This window comes from Cloeon dipterum, chromosome 2, assembly GCF_949628265.1.
Source record: "Cloeon dipterum chromosome 2, ieCloDipt1.1, whole genome shotgun sequence".
Classification (NCBI taxonomy): domain Eukaryota; kingdom Metazoa; phylum Arthropoda; class Insecta; order Ephemeroptera; family Baetidae; genus Cloeon; species Cloeon dipterum.
Window position 1 is genome coordinate 29,662,224 of NC_088787.1, and position 24,485 is coordinate 29,686,708.

The 24,485-nt window shown below is 37.4% G+C and overlaps 5 protein-coding genes and 1 long non-coding RNA gene across 7 annotated transcripts; 2 read left to right on the forward strand and 4 right to left on the reverse strand.

Moving 5' to 3' along the window:
* Window positions 1-2,673: 2,673 nt before the first annotated feature.
* LOC135935948 (uncharacterized) lies at window positions 2,674-3,519 on the reverse strand. The gene is made up of 3 exons (XM_065478578.1): window positions 3,420-3,519; window positions 3,032-3,365; window positions 2,674-2,972 (listed from the first exon to the last, which is right to left on the reverse strand). Exons 1-3 carry the CDS (start codon window positions 3,459-3,461, stop codon window positions 2,692-2,694), a joined length of 657 nt encoding a protein of 218 aa, XP_065334650.1. The 5' UTR covers window positions 3,462-3,519; the 3' UTR covers window positions 2,674-2,691.
* A 574-nt stretch (window positions 3,520-4,093) lies between these two features.
* On the reverse strand, window positions 4,094-5,308 carry LOC135935881 (uncharacterized). Its single transcript, XM_065478467.1, has 4 exons — window positions 5,243-5,308; window positions 5,121-5,192; window positions 4,380-5,065; window positions 4,094-4,238 (listed from the first exon to the last, which is right to left on the reverse strand). Exons 1-4 carry the CDS (start codon window positions 5,243-5,245, stop codon window positions 4,118-4,120), a joined length of 882 nt encoding a protein of 293 aa, XP_065334539.1. The 5' UTR covers window positions 5,246-5,308; the 3' UTR covers window positions 4,094-4,117.
* Window positions 5,309-6,294: 986 nt separating this feature from the next.
* Orco (odorant receptor co-receptor) lies at window positions 6,295-10,188 on the forward strand. Its single transcript, XM_065478444.1, has 8 exons — window positions 6,295-6,668; window positions 7,402-7,833; window positions 8,314-8,500; window positions 8,684-8,915; window positions 9,335-9,434; window positions 9,537-9,641; window positions 9,806-9,961; window positions 10,028-10,188. The coding sequence occupies exons 1-8, from the start codon at window positions 6,459-6,461 to the stop codon at window positions 10,076-10,078; spliced, it is 1,473 nt and encodes a 490-aa protein (XP_065334516.1). The 5' UTR covers window positions 6,295-6,458; the 3' UTR covers window positions 10,079-10,188.
* Window positions 9,853-10,526, reverse strand: LOC135935867 (uncharacterized). The gene is made up of 3 exons (XR_010574255.1): window positions 10,449-10,526; window positions 10,026-10,090; window positions 9,853-9,956 (listed from the first exon to the last, which is right to left on the reverse strand). It is a non-coding gene; the product is annotated as an uncharacterized LOC135935867 (long non-coding RNA).
* Window positions 10,527-10,617: 91 nt separating this feature from the next.
* Window positions 10,618-17,087, forward strand: LOC135935866 (MFS-type transporter SLC18B1-like). Its single transcript, XM_065478445.1, has 12 exons — window positions 10,618-10,770; window positions 13,958-14,100; window positions 14,536-14,631; window positions 14,689-14,762; window positions 14,818-14,965; window positions 15,017-15,085; window positions 15,152-15,278; window positions 15,434-15,549; window positions 15,632-15,822; window positions 16,141-16,236; window positions 16,293-16,461; window positions 16,656-17,087. The coding sequence occupies exons 2-12, from the start codon at window positions 13,990-13,992 to the stop codon at window positions 16,875-16,877; spliced, it is 1,419 nt and encodes a 472-aa protein (XP_065334517.1). The 5' UTR covers window positions 10,618-10,770; window positions 13,958-13,989; the 3' UTR covers window positions 16,878-17,087.
* A 285-nt stretch (window positions 17,088-17,372) lies between these two features.
* On the reverse strand, window positions 17,373-21,842 carry LOC135935864 (aminopeptidase N-like). Of its 2 annotated transcripts, none has more exons than XM_065478443.1 (17): window positions 21,708-21,842; window positions 21,200-21,410; window positions 20,836-21,141; window positions 20,617-20,775; window positions 20,425-20,554; window positions 20,189-20,373; window positions 19,953-20,136; window positions 19,747-19,903; window positions 19,604-19,685; window positions 19,369-19,549; window positions 19,109-19,310; window positions 18,760-19,046; window positions 18,428-18,630; window positions 18,201-18,365; window positions 17,999-18,145; window positions 17,860-17,938; window positions 17,373-17,806 (listed from the first exon to the last, which is right to left on the reverse strand). In XM_065478443.1, the coding sequence occupies exons 2-17, from the start codon at window positions 21,403-21,405 to the stop codon at window positions 17,588-17,590; spliced, it is 2,892 nt and encodes a 963-aa protein (XP_065334515.1). In that variant the 5' UTR covers window positions 21,406-21,410; window positions 21,708-21,842; the 3' UTR covers window positions 17,373-17,587. The 2 variants fall into 2 exon arrangements, with proteins under 2 accessions (XP_065334515.1, XP_065334514.1); XM_065478442.1 differs by having other exon boundaries at window positions 19,747-19,899; window positions 19,949-20,136.
* Window positions 21,843-24,485: the final 2,643 nt, after the last annotated feature.

The window sequence follows — 24,485 nt, forward strand, 5'->3', positions numbered from 1 at the left end:
GTCGTTGTGGTGGTTGTGGTTGGGGTTGTGGTGGTAGTGGTTGGGGTTGTTGTAGTTGTAGTTGGGGTTGGGGTGGTAGTCGTTGTCGTTGTGGTGGTTGTGGTTGGGGTTGTGGTGGTAGTGGTTGGGGTGGTTGTAGTTGGAGTGGTTGTGCTTGTAGTTGGGGTTGGGGTGGTAGTGGTTGTCATTTCGGTGGTTGTGGTTGGGGTGGTGGTCGTTGGAGTGGTTGTCGTTTCGGTGATTGGGCTTGTGCTTGTGGTTGGCGTGGTCGTGCTTGTGGTTGAGTTGGTATCCGTGTTATTAAAATCAATTGTCGTGTATTTAGGATTCATGGTGGTCACGGAAAAGCATGTTGGACAAGTTGGACAAGTCTGATTACATGGACATGACGTGGTAGTATTTATTTGTTGTTGTTCGGGTTCATCATAGTCCTTCATCTGAATTTCAAATTTTTGGTTTTGGCCTGGTTGTTTTTCATCCATTTGCTTCTTCTGCAATTCCAAAATTTGGTTTTGGCTGCGCAGCATATCCGCCCTCCATCCATGCAACCTCGTCCTGGGAGGTTTAAAATAGCCAGCGAACAGACTGTAGAATCGAGTTTAAAAGAGATATTAAATAAAAGTACAATGCAACTTACTTAGGAATGAAGGTGCGCGTTGGCGGAGCTACTCGTTGGCCTAAAGTGTCCGAATCGTGCTGCAGGCCTCCTCCATTGGGGGATCTTCCCAGATCAAGCGCAAAGGCTTGAGCTTTGAGGGAGGTGGCGAACAGGAACAACACTAGAGCGTTGAAGAACATGTCTGAAAATACAAGCGGCAAGCGGCTAGATTTATAGGACGGCTCCGCGTGAGAGAATTGCACTACATTTAGTGATTAGATTAATTTTATTTTCAGACCTTGGCTAGCACAAAACTCAAAACCTTGCATTGTTCATGATGCAAGTGAGAGGAAAATCTTACTCAGTCGAAATCTGCCCTGCGATTTATGTTTTTACTCTAATATCTGTCTGTAGCACTTCCTTCAGATGGTGTTGCAAAAATGCTTTTTTCTATTAATGCGTGTCAGCAAAATTGCTTTTGTGATTCCAACGATCGAATAACTGTCATAAAAAGGGATAAAATATCTGAGTTGCATAGTTAAATTTCTTTATTGGTATGTAAATATATATATTTTATCAAGATGAAAGGAAAATAATTAAATATATATTTTAGGGACGTTTTTATTTGCACATAAATTACAGCCTGCAATATTTGGTTAGATATATTATTGTTTTTCTGAATTTCATTTTTCAAGTAAAACTTTGGGGTATCTATTCTTTTAACGGCAAAAAAGCAAAACACATTTTCCTGCTAAACCACGTGATTTGTCATTTTTTTCTTTTAGGAAAATTGTAATATTTATTTCATTGCGAAAAAATCTTAAATGACAAACATATTTTTTAGTTTTAAATATTATAAAAAGGAACAAAATTGTAGCAATCCGTGCTTGCCTACATATAGCAAATTAAATATAAGCCACACTGATATATGTTTGAAATTTGTTCCACAATAATATGCTTCATGTCTAACAACTCATTGCATTTGGGCGAAAATTTTCTTTTAGATTTTTTAATATTTGAGAAGTTAAAGATCAGCGTTTAATGAAAGCCATTAACAAACAGTAATTTTCGCTTGGTTTTAAAATCAATTTAACGGAGGCCCGTGATTTAATTTAATTTTTACAAAAACAAAAATTCAAGAGTCGAATCTTTTTTATTTCTTGTATCTGTAGTGGTTGCGGAGCCTAGCTCCCTCTCCTTTTTCAATTTTGGTCTAGGGTGTTGTTATTAATGATTGTTAGTCGATATTCGTTAGAAATTCGTTAATGCAACAGAGATAGATTTTAAAATTTAAATTAGTTTTCGCCGGACACTCAAGCCAACAAGTCGCATCTTAATTGTTCCGAGCGTTTAATTGAGAAGGACCCGGCTCATTCGGGTCCTTGTATACTGTTAGACTTAGTCGCCAAGTGACTGTCGTATAAAGAGAAGATTTGTTGAAGATCCCGCAAGGTTTTATTTTCCACCTTCTAACCCCCAAAGTGGTGACCCCGACGTGACCAGTTATCTTTTAGTGGCTCTTGCTGCTGATTAAGCGATAATTTGGCCAGCTCGGTGCAGAAGGGTTGGTAGTTGCCCTCAAGTTACACAATATCTTTGATAAGCTGAGATTTCCCGACAAAAATTTACATAGCAAAATATGATGTTATTTCAAGGCAGGAAAAATAAAAAGAAAAACTAACAATAAATATTTTCTTGTTGTGTAACAAGGAAGATGCGAAATTTCTCTTCGTCACCATTGAAATTTCATAACAAAAATACTACTTTCTTTATTATAAAATCCAGTTATTAATTTTCAATTAAATTGTTAAGTATTTTTAAATCAAATTCCTCGTTCAACAACAGTTGAAATATCAAAATTAATAATATTGTATTGACACAATTGAGGTTGTGTGGAGTTGAAGAGAAAAAATAAACTAGAGCAAGAAAAATATATAACAAACTAAATTATCAAAGCTCCGCAGATTAGATTATTTTTAAGCTATGCAACCAGCGGAGCTGATATATTGTTACCAAGAAGTCTAAATACTTCGTTAACGTTTTACTGTAGGGTTAAAAAAAGTAAAAATCACGTATATCTATTTTGGTCCTTTTTATTGTGTCATTGGCAGGTTGTCAATGTACAAAGGTTTGGAAGGTTCTGCAGCTGCATCTTGATCAGGGGGAGGCGGAAGCATCGCTCGCCCGGTGTTTCTAAGCAAATGATGCACAGGTTTCAACATTGGCGAGACCTCGTCTAGCGTGTACTCGTCGTGGTTGGCAAACGACCGGAACGCCCTGGATAGAAAATTTCTAGGCCCAACCTCTCCGACCATTGGACCATTAGCTGATGGGGGTGAGTCTTCCCTCACTTCACCAACAAAGCCATCGCCAGCTGAAAGACGAGAAGAAAAAGTACAAATTTTTAAATCAACGCAATTAAAACTGTTGTACCGTTTGTCAAGTCCCTAGCTGAATTTTGAAAAGGGGAAATTCCTTGTTTTCTGATTGCGAGTCCAGCTCTGTACCTCGCGAACCTGTCGTCTTGCGGGCTGCTAGGAGTTTTACGAGGGCATTTGTCGTTGACGAGTTGCACCACTTGTTCTGCTAATTTGAGGTATGGCTTGAGGAAGAAAATAACTTTCGGCTTCAAAATATGACAGGGCTTGGCGAGAAGCATTTTTGCCAAAGTTTTCCTCATGAGCAGTTTCGTCGCGAGGGCCTTGCGCTGCAGCTTCGCTTTCAATGGGCGCTGATTGGCGAACAGGTTGCATGAGACAAGATTTATCTGCAAGACCGCGTTTAAATCATTTCAGCAATTAAATTAGGCAATTCTACTTACAGTGAAAAATACGACGGTTAATTTCAGCAATAGAGATGACATGATGGTGCGCTGATTAGGCACTTGAATGAAAAGCTCCGAGTGTTCCCTGCTGCTTTTGTATGCAGTTGAAGACTGTCAGCAAAACATTATTTGTACGCATTCGTACCTCGCAGCAGCGTACGCAGTATGACAGCGTTTAAAATGTTTTCCAAATTGTGTTGTAAGCTCTTTATATTGTTATAACTGTCCTAAATTTTTAGCTGATTGTGAGTTGTATGAATTTATAATAAAATTAAACAAGCCCCAGGCTAACCTACTTATCAAAATCAAGATTAACGGCAAAGGCAGCTGCATCTGAATATTAAATATGCTTGCACGAAATTATAGTTAGTAGCTGAATATTATCCAGTTAAGCTTAAAAACATAAATCTAAATTAATATATCAAGATTTTTCAGAAAAAGTGTTTTCTAAAATAATAATAAAATAAGACAGATGCGTGAAATAAGAAGTTCAATCAAAGATTCGAAAATCTTGAAGAAAATAAAAAATTTTACACTTTATTTGTTAGTTTTTAAAATTTACTCAGGGAGTCAAAACATTAAATTCAAAATAAAATAAGCACAGAATTCAGTTAATAATACATTTCAAATTTATTAAAATTGCATAAATTCTTCTTGAAGAAGCAACAAATATTTATATGAAAAACTACACATGTTCACTGGGAGCTTGTGAGTCTGCGGCTAAAAGCTGGTTCTTTACTTCCTTGATAAAGTGCAGGGAGTGGTCCGTGTTCAACACGTTGAGGAGACCGGTTCAGAGGACGCATTGGCTGATTTCTGAAATTACAAGGCTCATGAAAACAAAACTATTAAATTTAATTATTTTTAGTATGTAGTACCGCATTTTAATTCCACAAAACATTAAATTTAAAACATCTTGTTCCATTAATTTTCAATTATATTGAATAATTTTTTTACCTAAAGCCTGAAGCGCCAGGATGGGCGCGAGGTTGAGCCGTCGGTGATGAAAGATTGGGAGCTGAAGCTTTCGGCTGATGTTGCTTGGCTACTCGGGAGTTTTCTGGCCTGTTAAAAACATTTTTGGCTTCCAAGCGAGGAAACGATGGCTTGGATGATCTCAGTTGGGCGGAAATCGTCGAGTTCAAACTCCGTTTGCGATCACCAGAGGCTTCTTTTTGTGTGCTTGCTGCTTCTTCCGAAACCTCAATTCTGCCTCTCGCGCTCTCATCGTCGGTGTTCGATCTGAATGAAGGGAAATTATGGGCCGCATAAGGATCCCCGGACATTTGATTGTAGAAAATCCGAGAAGACGGGAGTGCTGGGCCATAATAATTGTTCTGGCCGAATCCGAATTTATAGGGAGGGTTTGGAAATGAAGCCTGAGCGAACGCAGGGGCAGGTTGAGGTTGGAATGAGCCGAACGGATATGACGGCCTGAATGGATTTGGGTTGGAATCGTAGGGTGGCAGATAATTTGCCTGAGGTGGAGCGTCATTCGAGGGTTGGCGTTGAGGCAAGGAAAGCTTGCTGTCTTCTGAATTTTTGCTACTCGGCTTATTTCTGATGTAGCATTGCCTGCGGCTGCTGCTGAGGGGTTTTCTGTCCGGGGAGGTCTCCCTGCGGGCCCACATTTTGAGTGGCATCTACGAAGAGAAGGATTCATTAGGAAATAGAAGAGTCAATTTCAATTATTTTTACCTGTGGATCCACAGGAAGAGATAACCCCTCTTTCACGCAGATATTGCAGCCACTTAGTGCAGCGGCTTCTTGCTAAAATGCACAAAATAAAAAACTGGTTTGCAAATTAGTTATAGATTTACCATGCTTGTGTCCTGATTTACTTCCCTGACATCAAAATCGGAATTTTCAGCATAGCTTGCCTGAAGAAGAGAGAAATGAAAAAAAATTACATTAAAATTATTAATATAGTTACCGTGACAGCAAAAAGCAAGACAAATGCTCCTACGGAATTCATGGTGAAATGTGTCTGTAATCTTAAGCTCGTCCCTGCCTTTTAAAGGGAAGCACACACGAGAACAATTTGAGCTGGAAGGTCAGCTTTTTTTCACTGCTTATAGTTATTCAAAAAGTGCAATTGAAGCATAGCGTTTTTCACGGCGAGTGTTTTGCCTCGCTGGCAGAATTGTGCTGCACTGCATTTTTCTCAAGGTTGATGCTCCTTTGAAATGAATGTCTGCAAAAAATTGCTAAACTACAAAAAAAACTGCACCAAATTATTTTAATGAAACTTTTGTATGCGCGATACACAGCAATCATTAAGATGATGAAATTGTTCAAGAAATTGTCCAAATAGCACGTTTATTGATTCATGGGTCGATCTGAAATTAAGCACAAGTAAAAAATACAGTTACAACGGCCTTGTCACTCTGAAGGAAAAGCGGCTTGAAGGAGCGGCAAACTGGGACAGTTAATAATGAACGCGTTTTATGGGAAGTTTGTCAGTTTTGTTTGAATTAATAAATTGTCACGACACGCTGTTTGTGCACGCGAGTGTGGCCAGTTCGCCACCTGCACCTCGTCAACGCAGTTAGAAATGGTGAGAATTTGGTTTATTTCTGTGTGCTTGTAATTTTGACGCACTATTTATTGTTTGTCCAAAATTGTCATGGTATATTAAATTATATGAAATGAAAATTTTAAAGGAATCTAAATTAATCCGGCAATGCAATAAAAATTGGTTCATTTTTTATTTAATTTGTTTTATAATACTTTCTGTTGAGATTAAACAAAAGAGTGCAAAATAAAAGAAATTCTGTTATTTTCAAAAGCACTTACATTTTTATTTGTATCACGCTGTTGCCGAGCGTGTATAGCCACAAGAACACCGGCTTATAACACCACGAAGAGTTGGACAGAATTGTACTTTCATAATAAACGTTATTTTTTTTGTTAACACATTTGACGGGTTTAATCCATATCATTGTAACAAATAAAACTAAAAGTAAAAAAATCTTTAAAATTTGAAAGGTGGAAACATCAACGAAAAGGAGTCTGTCGGAGGATCTTCGACCACTTATGCGACTGCTTCGAATTTCCGGCCACTTTCTGCCTGATTATGAAAAGGGTGGCGTTCTGGGAAAGTCCATCTACTCAGTGATGCACATTGGTCTCGGAATTACTCACTTTATCTTTCTCGTGATAAAGTTGCTGATGCAATTTGGTGACACGGTCGCTCTTATAAGCAACACCCTTACCATGCTGTTTTTTCTACATGGCATTACAAAGGCAAGTCAAATTAATTCTTTTCCTTTTCACAAAAATTATTAATATTTAAGTTAGCGCGTTTTATATTAAATCTCCATTTTGAAAAAAGAAGCTAAAATGCTTAAAATATTTTATGAAACTCTTAGGAAGTTTTTTTTAATCATTTAACACTTTTCAGGTATTTAACCATTGACAATTTCATGTCAGACAAAGACTAAAAGTCTGTTTGGAATGTGCTCCCTTTACATAGCCTGTTCCTCTTAGATTATGTTATTTTACCTTTATTTCACATGTCATATATTAAATTCAAATAGATTTATATTTATTTTTCTAATGTGGGTCATTCTTTTTACGACGGCCTATTTTTTTGCTGTAATATGTGCCTCTTTTATCTCCCAAAATTTCTTCGAAATTATGTAATATTTTTTTCAAAACTCGCATGGCGTATAAAACTACTTTAAAAATATTTTCTCAAGTGTAACAGCATCACTCTCAATACTAACCATTACCCAAACTATGGCTATCAAGCAGTTTTTAGAGGATAAGATTTCAATCCTGTGTGATTAAAATTAAACATAATTGGTTTGATCAGATTTTTTAGTATTCCTTAATGATATCATGAAATTGAAAAAAAAAACAGCTAGCATTTACATAATAGAAAAATTCCCAGACACAGTTTTTCTTGCAGAGAAAGCAGAAATCGAATAAATAATGCCCGGGTGTTGTGTCACACACTCTTGGACTTGTTTTGCAGGTGCTGTATTTCGGCCTAAAACGCAAGCAGTTCTACACGACGTTGCACACATGGGAGAAGAGCCACACGCACCCTTTATTCGCCGCTTCCGACGCAAAGCACCGAGCGGCGTTCGCGGCCGAGACGCGGCGTTTGCTGCAGCCCATCCTGGCGGCCACGTCCCTCACCGTCTTCTTCTGGGCCGTCCACCCCTTTGTGGGCGGGGCCGAGCACGTCAGGGTAGCCGCCGCTGCCGCCACTGCACAACCTTCGGCTTTGGGGAACGACACGTTCGCAAACCTGACGTCGCTGTCGATGGAAGGAGAGGCGTCCAGCATGACGGACGCGGAGCAGCGGGACACCGAGACGCGCACCAAACTGCTCATAAACGCCTGGTACCCCTGGGACCCCTACAGCAGCAACCTCGCCTACTTCTGCACTTATCTCTACCAGGTTAGAGAAACTCGTTAAATTGCTTATTTTTAAGTTGTAAAAAGGAGAATTCCAGATGGAATAAAATTATTTTAACAGGAACTAAAAATTTAACAAGGAGGTTAAGAAAATTAAAAGGATGTCACAATTTTTAGATATTTCTTTTCATTTTCTTTGGCTGTAGAATCAAACGGAATATTTCCAATTCCATGATAATCAAAACTTTTGCTAGTGATCAAAATTTTGATTTCTATGTTCAAAAGGTTTTAAATAAAATTAAAGGCTTAAATAGTTTAGATTTAATCCCTGATGTAAATCAAAGCTGGAATATACTCATGCTTAAAAATTCTTAACTTTTGAAGTAAAAACGTCTAAATCCCTGGCTCTATATATTTGAACATGCATTTTTCCCGTTTTTTTCCAATTCGTTTTACCACGTGTTTGAATAAATCCCTTTATTATTAGGAGTTCAAGCGGCTTATCTTATAATTAATTTGTCAGCTGTACTGGTTGGTGTTTTGCATCTGCCAAATCAATCTTCTGGACACGCTATTCTGCTCGTGGTTAATTTATGGATGCGAGCAACTGCGTCACCTCAAGGATGGAATGCAGTGCATGATGCAACTCAGCGCCAGGGACAGACTCGCAACCCTCTCCAGTGAAAACGGGTACCATTTGGAAAACGTGGGTGAGCTAACGTAGATAGGGGAAAGTTAATCCTTTCAGTGTTTTGGTTTAGACCAAGAAATAGTTTTGGTTGTCGGTGGCCCTGAAGGCGGTGCAAAATGTATATTCTTTTCATCTTTTTTCGTTTTTGTCAAGGAAATTACGATTTTTTATTATAAGATTGTGGGATTAATGCGTGTTTCAGACGAATTAGAGGTTCAGGTGGCGCCGATGGAACCGAAAATGGCATTTCAGAGACTCCGGCGCGTTGTGCCAAAAGAAACTCCCCCAATTCGAATAAACCAAACGATTGACTCGTTGATGCTCAAGTTCCCCGGTGCCGAAGTGAATGGGGAGAGCTCCGAAAATAACAAAAAGGGAGTTGTTATCAGGTCGGCCATCAAATACTGGGTCGAGAGGCACAAACACATCCTTAGGTAAGTAGAAAAATAATAACAAAAAACTCCAACGAGATAAAAGGTTAACCAAAGTCATAAGAATCTAAATTTCATTAATTGAAAGCTACTTCTGCAAAAGTGACCAAGATACGCCCTGAATAGTAAAGATTGCCTTCATTATAGCGCTTAAGAAACGAGAATAAAAATTAAAAATTCAAGCACCTACAGTAATTTTATTTGACTGCATTTTGATTGAAGCTCAAACATAAGCAAATTCATATTTTATTTAAATTCGCGATATCACTCGCAGCAGCAGCAACAACAGGCAAGTTTTTTCAGTGATATTCGAGTGCCGATTAAACTGGATTAATATCCGAAATGAGCCAGCGGAGCTTTACGACTGTTCAATCTTGAGTTTTTTTTAATAAAAATAGTACATTTTCTATCTGTTTTTGTAGATACATTGAATCAATAGGTGACTCTTATGGTATGGCTCTGCTTTTGCACATGCTTACCAGCACCGTCACGCTCACACTCCTCTCCTACGAGGCCACAAAGGTAAAATACACACTACTAAAATTAACTAACGATGATAAATGGAGAAATAGACTTGATTCCTCTTTTTCAATCCTGGAATTAAAAAATGCATCAATCTTGCAGATAACTGGGATCAATTTGCACGCATTCACAGTGATCGGTTACCTGAGCTACACTCTTGCCCAGGTCTTTCTGTTTTGCCTGTTCGGTAATCGTCTAATTGAAGAGGTAGGTCCTTCAAACTCTCAAAATACTTTTTTCCTCAGGCAAGTTACCAAAAAATTAAATTTTGATTTAATAAGTAATTTTTCCTCACAACTGATTAGGTTTTTTCATCTTATGTGCCGATTGGTTGCTTGGAAATTTTTTGTTCACTTGATGTCGGTTTGCAGAGCGTTTCCGTGATGCATGCGGCGTACAGTTGTCCTTGGTACAATGGCTCTGAAGAAGCGAAAACCTTCGTGCAAATCGTGTGCCAGCAATGCCAACGGCCGCTCTCCGTTTCAGGAGCAAAGTTCTTCACCGTTTCCCTCGACTTGTTCGCTTCGGTACAAAATAAAAATTCAAGTTTGTGCCACGAAAAAATTAAACATGAAATCTTCAATGACTCACAGGTGCTCGGAGCCGTTGTGACTTACTTCATGGTTCTCATTCAACTCAACTAGAATGTAGACTGACTGCAAAAATGAAGCGCACACCGTCGTGTTAAAATTTTAATCTTGTAACGTTTGAATAAAAACATTGCAATCGCATTTTGTCGAGTGCAGACAGTTAAGTTGTTGTTTCACGCTCATTGAACAATCATATATGACCATGGAAAATGCAGTTTTATCACACAACAACCTGTTTAACGTCAATGCACCAGATCAAAAATATTGCACACTCTTTCTTTCTTTCTTTTTTAAACATGTTCTTGCAAAGGAAAAACATTATTTTGTGATGCAATAATCGGCCTGTTTTTTTGTTTTTGCGTGGGTGGAAATTCCGGAAAAATCCTCAAAAATGAGTGTTTGACACCAATGTTTACTGACGCACCTCTGCTTATCGGGCAAACAGCGGGGAGCTACTGCTGCACACTGCACGCACCGGCCGCACGCGTGAATCGTCAATCGAATCACTGGAAAGCAGACGAGACTGGAGAGTAAGTATTGAGAGACGAGAGTGATTGTAGGTTGGAGTGAGTCAGCCCCACCTAGCGTCGGACCGGACTCACATCAAAAGCGACCTCGCCAGGAGCACCCACCAGCGCTTGTAGTCTGTAGTCTCCTGCGACGACGCTGGCCGTGAACACCGCCTCGAAATGCTCATCAGGATAAACCTTTGACCGAGCCCTCGGCTTTGATTCTCCTTTGAAAAGGTATGAGTTCACTGACATTTTAATATTTTCCCCTGAATCATTGCAGCCCTTAAATATTTCTTTTTATAGGGAACATTTTCTCACATAACAAAAACACAAAATACTATAAATGCGGTTTAACTTCATTTGATCAAAGATGTGCAACACATGTTTATTTACAAAACAAAAAAAGACCAATATTTATCTGTCCACGGTATGAAAAATTCCTTGGTTGGAAATTTTTATATATTTATTTATGCTTCACAAATTATTACATAACAACAAAGGGCAATGAAAACACAAAATCATCATTTTTTCACTGAAGAAATTGGAATATTTAATATTATTTTAGGAAAAGTTTCAAAATAATTCAAAGCAAGATAAATGATATTAAATATGCATTTTTACCAAAATGTTTCGGCCAAGCCAAGTTGAGATACCGTGATCCTTGGCCGATTTGATCACTAGTAAAAGCCGCTTTGTAAAACTGGTCCTGTGAGAGGAATGTTGTACGCGACGCGTTTTTAAGTGTATATTTTTTTATAAATATAAAAGTTGATTGCTTAAAATTATTCTACTTTTCTATCTGTATTCTCAATTATCGATTAAGTTTACCATCTAGAATATTTTTTTCTCGAACAATAAAGACATGATGTTTTTTGTAATTAAATAATGCAAGGTGTATTACGTAAGGGAGCTCATAAAATATCTAGTATTGGCTAACAAATGGACAGGTTTAAACGAATAGACAATTATCCGCAACAGGTATGAACTGGAATTAGGTGTGCTCTAGATAATTACCATTCTTAACGTGACTTAAAAAAATGTGCGTGGGATTTAAGAAGCAGGTGCCAAATTTAGGCTATGAGCAAGTTGTTGAGATTTTTATAATTTCTTGAATAGTTTTTCAAATTCTTCTGTTTACCTTTATTTAGTTTCGGTTTAAATGTTTTTCCATTAAATTTTTAGCTCTCTGCTCGCAATTAAAAATAAGAATATGTGAATTACAATATAAATGTTCGTGGAAATATGCTAATACGTTGAAAATTAGAGTAATAAAGGAAAAACAGGTCTTGATGCAAAAATGCAGTTAAACGGTGCTAACATTTGCATTAAATTGCAGATTGCGTTTTCTCATCACTCCAAGACTGTAATTTCCAATCATAATTTCCCATTTCCAGTCTACTGGCGTACTCACATTATAATTAAAAAAAAAAACATTTCATCCAATGGATAAGAAATTGTAAAATTAATTACAATCATATTCATAGCAGCCTTAAACGTAGAAAAATTCCGATCCAGTCTTTGCCTTGCATGCATCAGAGTGCATCAGATCTGTAGAAGCACGTGACCGTGTCCTCTAAAACTGGAGAGTTCACTGCCTGGATGATGCGAGGAAAAATCTATGGGACTACAAAGCTGGATAATAAATAACATTGAGCTCTCCTTGAATTAACAGATAAAAATTGGATGAAAGAACAGTCAGTTTTTGTGGGATCTTTAAATTGATTTATCGAATGATTTCTCACCTGTTCATTTGGAAAATTGCTTTTTTATTATTTTCAAACTACCGTCAGCAGGTTTTTTCTGTGATTTGAGAATAAAAAAGCGTGTAGTCATTCTTTTGGAATATTCGTTTTATATCACAGGCTTTTTATGAGCGTTGCTCTAACAATTTATTTTTTATGTATTTTGAGCAATTTTTGAAATTCCAGAAATATATTTTTTCACCTTGGCTTGATAATACTCTAGACAGCGAGTTGACAGGCGGCGCCGACGAAGCACGGCCGCGTGAGTAAACACTAAAGGTAGAGCCGAATTCATGCGGATAACTGGTTTTCCTTCCTTGAGTACACGTGAACTGCGCGAGATCTTCTCTGTTCGAGGCGATCGAAGGCGCTTGCCTTCTAGGATAAAAATAAAACAGATTTGAATGAAAATATATTCAAACACCACACATGCAGTCTCGTCAAAATTTGAAACATAATATGCGCTGAGTAGTACTTTCATGTGGGAATTCTGCTCATTATTTCAAACTCTCTCACTTAGAATTTTGCAGCATAAACAAAATAAATCAAACAAGCATAAATATTTTTCTATATAAAAGCTAGCTGCACATTAAGAAACAGTAAAGGAGTTTTAACTCTAATTTTCTGTTTCTTGGAATTCCATTACTATCTTTTTTATTTGGATTTGAAACTGGCATTAAATTTTAGGCTATATCGCGACAGTTCCTTTAAAGGAATTGTTCGTGTTCAAAGCGCAAAAGGTTAACAGACGAGTGACTTTGAAGCAAAGGCGACTAAATGCTAATCTCATTTGTCGCCACCTCTTCTAAAAATACGCCCAATAAAAGTGAAAGCTAACTGGTTAATCTATTTTTGGACGGTACTTGCCGCGGGCAATATGCAAAATTTCGATTTGACCTAAAATAAACATTTTGCATGATATTTTTATCCTATTTGTTTCAAATCTTTTAAAATTTATTTCAAATCATAAAGTATGCAGGAAATTTTTCGATTAGATTGGATAATTCTGGATCATGATAATCTTTTTGTTGGATTAATTTATTTTACAATATGTAATAGCGGGTGACACAAATGCACGATTATAACCTTCCGTTCATTCTGCTATTCTATGCAAACCGCTTGACCGTTTGTCACTGAATAAAATGCTTGAGGTTATGTGGTTGAATTGACACCGCATAAATGTGAAGGAATTCACACCGATTCCAACGGCCGATTGCACATTGCAGTTTCTAGCATAACCTCCTTTCAGTTATTTAGTTTCGGTTTCTATTAATTATGGGATTCAACAATTGAAAAGCCTCCAAGTCTGTGAGGTCAAAATCACTCGTAACTGTGCTTTTATTGTAATTATATAGTTCAGTTATATTTATTAAAGAGTCAAACGGATGGAAATCATACAAATAAAGCGCAAAGGCTTTTACAGAAAATATTTATTTTCCATGTTTACATTGATAAAATATGTTTACAGGAATGCTTTTTGAAATTTAATCTCTATTTTCAGCTGCTACACACATTTTCCACGGTTTGTCAAATTTTTGTAAGCCAATACACGATAAATCCCTTGCGTAATACCTAACCTGCAGAGAAAAAGCTATATAGTACGCTCCTCTTTTGTATGTCACGCCGAGAGGAATTTCTGAAGTGACCTGTGATTTTCTTCTAACCTGCAATTTCCACAGGGAAGTGTGACTAGAACCAATCGCTGAAAAAGATGGCACCAAGGTTCACCAGACAGCAATGGGCCACTATCTTTATCATTGGCAGCGTCCACTTTGGCAGCTCCATCTGCATCTCCCTGCAAGCGCCTTTCTACCCCCAGGAGGTGCGTATATAAAAATAAGAATTATTCTTGACTCTATTATCCGGACCTATAAATGATATAAGTTCCTTTTTAAGGAGTGTTTTCTTTTGTTTCAACTTCATTCACCTTGCCGCCCGTCCAGAACAGAATATATTTGTAATAAGAAAGACATTAATTTAGTAAAATTTATCCCAACAATTTACAGATTATGAGGAACAGTCTGTTTCTCCACATGATATCTTTCTCGATGGCAAAATTTATTCGACTTAAAATTCTTTTGAAATGAGTGAAACGTCCTGTGAAGGAAAAGTTATGTGTAAAAACTCGTGCTGCATTCGAATTTTCGTTTTGCTATCTGTAAATAGATTTAAAAAATATAAATAAAAGTTCGTGAATTATTCTGGGTCACGAACGATAAGCACTTCTCCTTTTAACTAATTACAACGTGATTTTCAGGCTGAGTCAAAAGGCGGCACAGCCACAGAATATGGATTGGTTTTTGGAGTTTTTGAGCTGGTGGCGTTTTTGAGCAGCCCAATTTTCGGAAAATACGTAGGATAATTTCGGTATAAATAAAAACCAAACAGCATACAAGATTTTACTTTTCAGCTTGCAGTCACAGGAGCAAAGAGGACACTAAATTTAGGAATCATTGTGGCAGCAGTTTGCTCAATCCTTTTTGGGTATGCCTCGACAATTGCTTTAAGACCAATTGGAATTATAATTTTAACCTTTCAGCTTGCTTGATAATTTAGAATCTCACAACTGGTTCATTGGACTGAGTTTCACAATCCGAATCTTAGAAAGCCTGGGCGCGTCTGCTGCCCTCACAGCCGCCTTTGCCATCACGGCCGCCGTTTTTCCAGATTGCGTGGCCACAATTTTTGTAACTTATCAAAATTTTCAAAGGACAAAAATCACTTAAACCTCATTTCAGGCCACCTTAGAAGTGTTTTACGGCGTGGGATACATCGTGGGTCCAACAATCGGCGGATTTTTGTTTGTGGTTAGTGAGTTTTATATATTAATTGATAACGCAGCGTTAATCGGAAAAATAATTTTCTCGTTGTAGGCCGGTGGATACGTGCTGCCATTCGTGGTTATGGGCTCGTGCCTTCTCCTGGTCGGAGTTCTCATTTACTTCGTGCTGCCCGCCAACGTGGGCCAGACAACGTCAGACGACACTCAGGACAAAGAGTGTAAATATATTTTTATCAATTAATAGTCTGTCAACGTGCATTGACCTCAACACGATTAAATTGTTTTAAGGGCATTCAAAACAAACCTAAGAAACCTCAAAATACTTGCGAATTTTGCCACTATTGATCAGGTTTTTTGAATTATTTTGTTTCAGTTGGAGTTTTTGCCATTTTGAAAGTGCCTTCCGTGCTGGTTAACTCCTTGTGCATTGCTGCAGCATCGTCTAGCATGGGATTTTATTCAGCTCTACTGGAACCACATTTGCGACAGGTAAAACTTCTCGCTCATGATTCCAATTTGCTTTTTGCACTTTTTCAGAGAATTAACTTTTTAAATTTCTGTCTGATTGCAGTTCAAGCTGAGCGATATTGTGCTTTGCATAATGTTTGTCCTCAGTGGAGGCATGTACGCCCTCGTTTCCCCATTCATTGGCCGACTGTGTGACAAAAATGTGCCGCCCAAATTACTTTCCATGACTGGGTGTGCAGCTGTTTTTGTTGGTTGTCTTCTAATTGGACCTGCACCGTTCTTTGGAATAGAGGCGTAAGCAATAAAAGTTTATTCGATTTATGGTATTTGATTGCCCCTGTATGAATATAAAAGGTTTTATACTTAATTAAAAAAGCCTGGGTTAACATTACTAACCTTTTTCAGATTTATTTCACCTTTGATGAAATTTAATCTGCGTAAGCCAAGTGTCTTACCATGAACAACACTATATTATTTAAAACATTCCATATATTTCGATTTTTATCACAACATGCTGAGCATTGCTTATTGAATTAATGTTATTATTCCCGATTTCTCCAAGTCAAAAATCTATATAAGGTGAATTTATTTTCCTATTTTTGTGTTTTGCAGATCTCTTGGTTTGGTGATTGCCGGTTTGATTATTCACGGAACTGGCTTGGCCCTGATGCTAGTCTCATGCTTCATTGACGCAATCAAATCTTCAGTGTAAGTGTCCCAAAAATTGATTCCAAACGGAAAATAAAACATTAGCATTGTGACAGGTCGGCCGGCTTCAGTGACAGTTTGGCAACTTACGGCCTAATTTCGGGACTGTGGGCCTCCAGCTTCTCCCTTGGCGCCTTCATCGGGCCTTCCTTAGCCGGTTTCTTGTTTGACAGAGTCGGATTTGCGAAGGCTACCTATTTTGTGCTTGGCACGCAGTTGTTTGTGGTAAGATCCTGCGACTTAGACAACTGGCACGCATGTGGTGTGTGCGTGTTGCCTACAATGACATAGAATAGGAGGAAATAGAGAAAATTATTCAAATATAGGAACTCGTTGAATATTTGATTTCATGATAATTTTCTATTTATTATGAATTTATAATTTGCAGAATTTCGATTAATTTTCGCTTCCCTTTTTAGTTTACCGTGATGCTAATCTTCGTATGCTGTTACCGAAGAAATAATACCAAAACGGAGATGCTTCTACAAAGTGTTGATGGCGACCAGAGTGAGCGGAGTGCCCTTATCAGTAATGCGCCGAAAGAAAAAACAAACATACTTGATTTCACGGAATGGGAACTGCCTAGGGGATATGGGGCTGTCACGTCTGTCCCATTGAGAGCAATTGAGGTTTATGGCTAAAATGGTGAAGTTTTGCAAATATCTGAGAGTAAAATGTTAACATTAAGTTCCTGAAAAATTTACCAGATTGTAAGAAGAGAGGGAACTGCATAGCCTTAAAAAGGAATAAAATCATAGTATAAAAGACTTTTCTTAATAATAATGTAAAATATAAACGTTAAATATGATGTGGAGACACACATTTTTGTAAATAAACTCTTTTAAACTGTGCATCATTTGTGTTTTTCAGGGACAGTCACTCTGTATCCACCTTATTATTTATAAAATATAGCAAACAATATAATTGGGCAAAATTAAATATGAGAAAGATGGACCAAAGATCAATATGTTAGCAAATAAATTTAATATTTGTCCACATTTGATGAAAACTTCAGGTAAAGTGTAGTGGTGGCATAACATAGTTTTATTCTAATAATTTTGTATCATTGAAGATAGTCGGCAGGTTTTCTAAAATGGCAGAATAAACAGGTTTTTGGTTTGTAAAGATATTCAAAATTTAATTGAGTATTTATTGATTTCAAATGGGTTGGACAAATTTTGTGAGTGAAAATCCAGATAATTTTTAACCTAATCAATATATAATTATGCAGAACATATTAATAGCCCCAGCAATTTTGTGCATATTCTAACCGATTTAAACATTTCAATAAGTTAAAATTATATATACGGCCGTTCTTTTCCTTTGAAACCACTATATTTTGTTAGTAAATTTACGTCCACCAAGTTGCAAATATTGCGCAAATGAGGACTACAGGTGAAAAAAGTGCAACAACTGCACTGCTGTTCACTCTGCTTTCAAAGAAATCTAAAACGGTTTTTTTGTTGTCTTTTAGCCAAGCAATGTTGTCTTCAACCACAGCGATTGCTGCACGAACGGCTGCCTTAATGTTATCTGGCTCGTTTGGGTTGTTTGTTAAGAAATCTTCAAGCTGAAAAGTAAAACAAATTACATCGGCTAATTTTCTTAATATAAAAATCAAACCTTCTTTTTCTGCTCGTCGGTATTTAATTTTGGTGCAATGGCACCAAATAGTCTAGTCACAGATCCAAATGCTTGATATCTAATGAAAAAAATTCAGGCACGGTAAATCGTATAAATTACACCCTTGATTTGATCTTACGTGACTTTAATTTCGGCGAATTTGGTGACGAGAAATTCGAGGGCAACATCTACACCCTCCGGGTTTCTGAGGACGCCGACAAACGCGTCTCTAGTGTCTTGTGATCGGATCAATGAATCAACCTCTTTGATAGTTTCGTTCAAGACCCTGTAAAAAGCAATTTTTGTTATTATGATACATGAAAAATAATGACCTATGTAACCTCTTCAGGAGATCATCAGACGGGGCGCAACCGAGAGCGGTCAAAATCGTGCTCATTTCTGAAGGCATGTGTTGAGCCTTTGTGTATCTCTCAAACAAAAATTCGAAGTCCTCCGCATTTTGCATTCCGTGGCAGTAAACAACACTCCTCAAGTCAGGGTCGATTCTTTTGGAGCATTTTATTGCGTTGTCTTAATCATGTATGATTATAATGTCCTCTCCACTTACGGGTTATAGAAATCTGGCGAGCTGCGTACTTTCCACTCTTGGAATAGATCTCGTGCGGTACTCTTGCATGTGGAGTATCCTAAATTACAAGACCAATAAAGAGCAAGGTTCCTTCGAAGTCTAGTTACGTGATCATCACTGGTCGAGTAAGTGAACCCATTAACGTGTTTAAAAAGTGGACCAAGTTTCATTTTGACGTATTCCTGTTGAAGCAATTATATGAATTTCTTTTTAGCAAATGCATCCTCTTATTTTAAAAGTTAAACAAAGTATGTACATCGATTCTATTTATGGTTTGGAAATGGTGTAAAAAATATTTCAAACTTAATCACCGTGTAAAACTTTCTGCTGGCTTCTTCTTCATTAAACAGGCGATCACCAAGAAAACTGAACGCCTTAATAGCAGTGTACCATGGTAAATATGCCGTCTCCTTTTCTAGGTACTCAGTGGTCGATAAGGCGGTTTCATATCCCGAGTAATTGCCCTTTGCAAGAGCCATCGAATCATCAATCAATTGGGCGCGATTGATTTCCGTAATTTTGTTCCATCCATCGTCACTATTCAGAGCAGCCAAAATCAATTTCCAGTTGCTCTCGTCGTAATTAACGCGGTAATATCCTATAACATTAAGTATATAGATTAAGATATCGCGATTTTAGCGTTTTTATAACTATATGTACCAATTTGTTTAGGATTAACAATCAGCCACTCATTTGCTTTAAGGTTTTGCACATTTGTCAGTGTCACAATACCATTAGGGGGAGCCCAACTCCTGATAGTAAACGATGAAAAGTCACCAGAATTTTGTTCAGTCACCAGAGTGATTGGAACATGCCACTGGCCAGGAGACGGAGGACTTTTTTTAGCGGAGAAGAATCTTTGCTGATATTAAAATATGGATTTAAACAGAAGATTTAAAAAAAAATAGAAAGTGCGACACCTGTTCAAAATTAATTTCATTTTTCTCATAATTTCTCGTCACGGTGATCAGCGGGTAACCAGGATTTTCTGTCCATGAGTCCATAACAGTTTTAAGGGAGACTTCAGGCGGCAAAATATTGTCCGGCATAGTCGATTCGAGAGCAGTCCAAAGATGATCTTTTGTCACAGAACCATATGCACTATAGGCAAGGAGTTAAAATTTAATGATCAACCCCCCATAACTTGACACATACTTATCTGTGAGATATTTTTTAATTCCATCTCTGAAAGGAATCTCGCCTATCATGTTGATCAACAGGCGAACAATTGCAGCACCTTGTAATATTTTTGTAAATTAACCACGATTCCTTGAATTAAGTTCTAAAGTAAAAAAAACCTTTGTTGTAGGCAATATTATCAAAAACAGCCGTTGCCGACGCAGGATTAGTGACCGTGGAAGTCATAGGACGTGTGGTATCCCTAGAGTCACTTTCCAATACGGGCTGGAGTTCATCCATGATAAACGCGTTCTCCAATTGGAAAGAGTTTTCTACCTGCTCGCTTAAATTAGAGGAAAATGTTCTACAGAATGGGAACACTTGCTGTTGCGGCTGTGAAGTATTCAAAGTAGGTGGCGAATCCTTCGTTTAGCCAGATTTCACTCCACCACTCGGGAGTAACAAGATTTCCAAACCATTGGTGGGCCAATTCATGGGTTACCACAGTTACGATTCGTTGTTTGTTGGCCGAGGTTGAGAAAAATTTATCATGCAGCAGATTCACCTCTCTAAATTTGTAGAGTTGAAAAGTAAATTTGGTTAATATGTTGACTGATTTACCTGTAAGTAATAAGACCCCAGTTTTCCATTGCCCCGGCTGCAAAGTCAGGAAGGGCAATCTGGTCGACTTTCATTTGGGAATCATATGGGACATCAGTGAAGTTCTCGAGCTTTTCCAGGATCAAAGGGGACACGTTCAACGCGTACGAAGTTGAGCTATCAATGAACTCGCGACGAGCTAGGATCTTTTAAACAAAAAATATTAGTTGAAACGGGAAAGAATAAACTTTGCATACACCAAATTTGTCGTTAGTTGAATGGCCGATGTAGCCAAAATCGTGCACCGCAAATGCGACGAGGTAGGTTGACATCACAACCGATTCTTCAAAATCAACCCAGACCCAGTCTTTGTGGAATTCGTCAACCCTGTTAATCGATTTGATTTAATTTTGCTACTGCAAATAGACTTAAGAGATTTAAAAATTTACAATGAATTGGTTGCCTGTAGCACGTCCATGTTGGCAGTTACGTCTCGCAAAGGTTCTCTAGCGATGTGCAGTTTAAACGTCGCTTTCATTGAAGGCTCGTCAAAGCACGGGAAAGCTCTGCGGGCACCGGTAGGTTCAAACTGAGTTACTCCCAACCACCTGGAGTGAATAACCATGAATTAAAAGAGCTTCATTAAATACGCGTTTAAAATGTAATACTTTTTCTCTCCGCGGAAATTGATGTAAGAGCTGAGATAGAATCCGTCTAATTCGTTGTTGAGTTTTCCAAGATAATTTATTCTTATGTTCAAAAGATCTCCAACGTTAAGAGCAGAAATAACAGGAATATTTAAAAAGTGCTTGTCGTCTCCGCTCAGTAATGGTGCGCCAATCACTACAGGTGAAGTGACATCTCCGATTTTAGTCACGACAACACTTATTTGCTCCATGTCGTACGCGTGGAGCTGTATAATTCTAGTTGCTGCTCTGCTTACTTCCGCGGTGATCTCAACCGTGCCGTCGAATCTATTTATGATAAAAAAAATACTGTATTCATTTATGAAAAAATGACTGTTTATGTTACGTGAATTGTTTTGAGACCACGGGGGCATTCTCGAAATGGGGTGTTATCCATATTTCGTAGGCTTGTGGTATGATTGAAGTCGGCAACGCATAATCTCCTCCCGCAAGCGGCGCCGCTAGGAGAGGCGCGTTAGGCCCCTCGATAGGACTGCCAACCAGCAAGGTGGCTTGCAGCGCAGCAAACAAGAGACAAAGTAGATGGTGCATCACCGCTAAAATAAATTTTCACTGAAAATGATATTCGTGATTCTAGGAAGTTTCTAAATTAACGAGATATATAGTATGACTTATTTAAATTTATTGAAATATTTAATCACTATAAACGGCACTAAATTATAGCAGTTTTTAAAATATATTTTAATTTAAATTGGCTTATCTTCCACTATAGCATAAAAATCTGCTAGTGTTTGACAGGAAAACATTAAATCTTGGAATAAAATTGCATTATATATTTTTTTAATTAAATAATTTGAAATTTGTAAAAAAATCAAGGTTAAATATTGAAATACCTGTTCACCGTGGTATATCCTTGTGAAAATTCAACCAACTGCAAACTCGTACCACGGGAACAACTCCTCTTATAACGCCAATGGATGTTATCAGTGAAATAATTAAGTCAATTCAAACAAAACAAACGATATGCAACCATAAATTTACTATGCTATAAATGGGAATAAAAAGGACTCAACAACTGCCAAGTGATCCTTGGCAAACTTTGATCAACAAATTTTGAGGTAGATAAAGAAGAACAAAAAGATAATAATATTTTGGATTAGTTGTGCCATAAATCTTTATGATCTCTTGCTTAGTGCGAAGCGCAGAGAGCCTTACGAATTAACCAACTAGACGTATTTTACGGCATGAATTAAGGAGACTTTATAACTTTACTGGTAACCGATATATTAAATTGTTTAAAAAATGCTCTGGAAGTTTGATAGTTTGACCAATACTGATCAATACACCCATCTATCATATTTTGGTGGTTACATACATCATGAAGCGATGAAAATAATAGGGATGGCTAATTAACACCTACGCATATTAAATAGTAGTTGCATTAACTCAATATTTCAAAATAATATTACACAGATAAGAAGACTTCTTGAATTGTTTATAAAAGTTGTCTGCAAAAACGGTTGATAACAAGTTTAGCACCGTCAGTGAGGTAACACTCTCGCAGTACTTGAACCTTCAACAAATTAAGACTCCCATTAATTGTACTTAAGTCGGCACTTTGAAGTTCAAAATTTATTGCTGGAGTTCCACTGATGGAGAGCGTCGTGACCTTCAGCAGCAGACGACTCATTTGTTGTGGCGATGGCTCAAAAATTGAAATGATAAATAAGTTTAAAATGAAAACGAACATTGTAATCGTTTTGTAAAATAGAACAAATTTCGTGTCGAGACGAAATATTATTTAATTTGCACTTTTACTATTTCTTTCCAAGCTCCGCGACATTATATACCACCTAGTTTTCTCTGCGAAGGATAATAAATGCAGATGGTGGTGAAATATGTAATATATTTTAGTGCATCGAATGTTGTGGTTGGGATTTAAAACATATTTACAGATTGATTTTACAATGGCCAAAGAAAGGATCGCAATAAGGGTGAATAATTGAACTGCAGAGAAAATTAAGTCAAATAACGCGTTCTTGTACTTTATAGCGGCTGTCTCGAGTCCTCAGGCCTCTTCAGCAGTACTTGTTGGCCTTCAAAATGAAATTCTCAACCCAGAATTATCTGACTAGGTGCGGCAAGCTTTTAATCGACGCAAGTAAAAAAATTCCGACTGCTCTCATTTCTGACAATGAGCACGAACAATTTTTTGGCATAATTATAGTAGCCATTTTAAATTCAATATGAATGTAAGTTTAATTCTTCAATATAGAATTGATTTTAATTTTAATACTTTTTATCTCATAAATGATTTTCTACTTAATAATTGAAATTCCACTTGTTTGTTCGAGTTGGCGGATCAGACTGAAATTTTGTATTTGCTTAATGTGAGGGCTAAAAATTACACGCGACAAAGTGAATTCAAGAGCTATGGGATTCGTTTAATCGCGTGTAATTAGCAGTGCTGAGTTTCAGTTTTTTTATATCAACTATCTCATTGAGCGTAAAAATGATAACGGGAAAAACCAAAAGCAATGGAATTTTAATATGAATCAACATTTTTGAAAGTTTTGAATAGTTAAGACCATCAGCTCCACTCCTTAAATCAAGTCACCAATCCAATGATAAGCAATAATAAAAATTCTAGAAGGGTCTCCTCTAAAGCTACATTACTGAGCGATCGATTTGAATATTCAGATCGACGGGTTCATTATAATCTACATGTCTGTGATTCAAAACGATGATTCTTCCCAAAATGATGTAGCCCTGCGCCGAATCTCTTGAAAAGTTGAGATAATGCGCTATAATGAAGCCGCCCGCCGGCTGTGAGGGAAATCCATCTCACCTACGACGCGGTCCCCAGTAGCTTGAGTGGTGATGCTGATCTGCACTACTACGCTCAAAGTCTCGTCACTGCCGATTTTTCTCTCTCAACTTAATTGATTGGTGCATTAATTTTTACTCGTGGACAAACACGCACACTTTCCTTGCAACACGAACATTGCGAAATGTATGCACTCTACGTTTCCTTTATTTGTTAATTTGAATTTTGCAAATGCGCGGATAGGAATGGAGGAGCTTCTTTTTCTGTACCGTTTTATTATGCAAATAAATATAACTAAACTATAACATAATAACCGTTTAAATGACAAGAAATTAAAATTTTCATCTTATGAATGGCACAGTTAAACAAGTAAATTTGAATGGTAAAAATGATATCTGTTATCATTACATGAGTTGTTTATTCAACCTTTGACCACCAGGGAAAAATAAAATAACAAGATAAACGGATTAACAAATGGTGTGCACGTGTTTAGATAACAAAAAATTGACGTTTGCAGCAGCTTTAGTATTAACCAGTTCCCCCGCACTCCAATTTGCGACAGAGATAAAAAAATGCCCGTCTCGCTCAGATAAATCAATAGAGTTAGTCATCACCATGAGCAATCAAAGGAATTTTAATTCGTCGCAACAAATGCCAATTCCCTGAATTTTAGGACATGGTTTATTTTGCCTATCTATCTGCACACTAATAGATAATTTAGAGAGTTCAAATTTCTAAGAAAGTTACGCATTTTATGCGTATTATGTAATATTTAACGCAAGCACACTGAACTTTGTCAACTTATCATAGATGTCTGCTATTTCAGCATACATATAACCAAAAT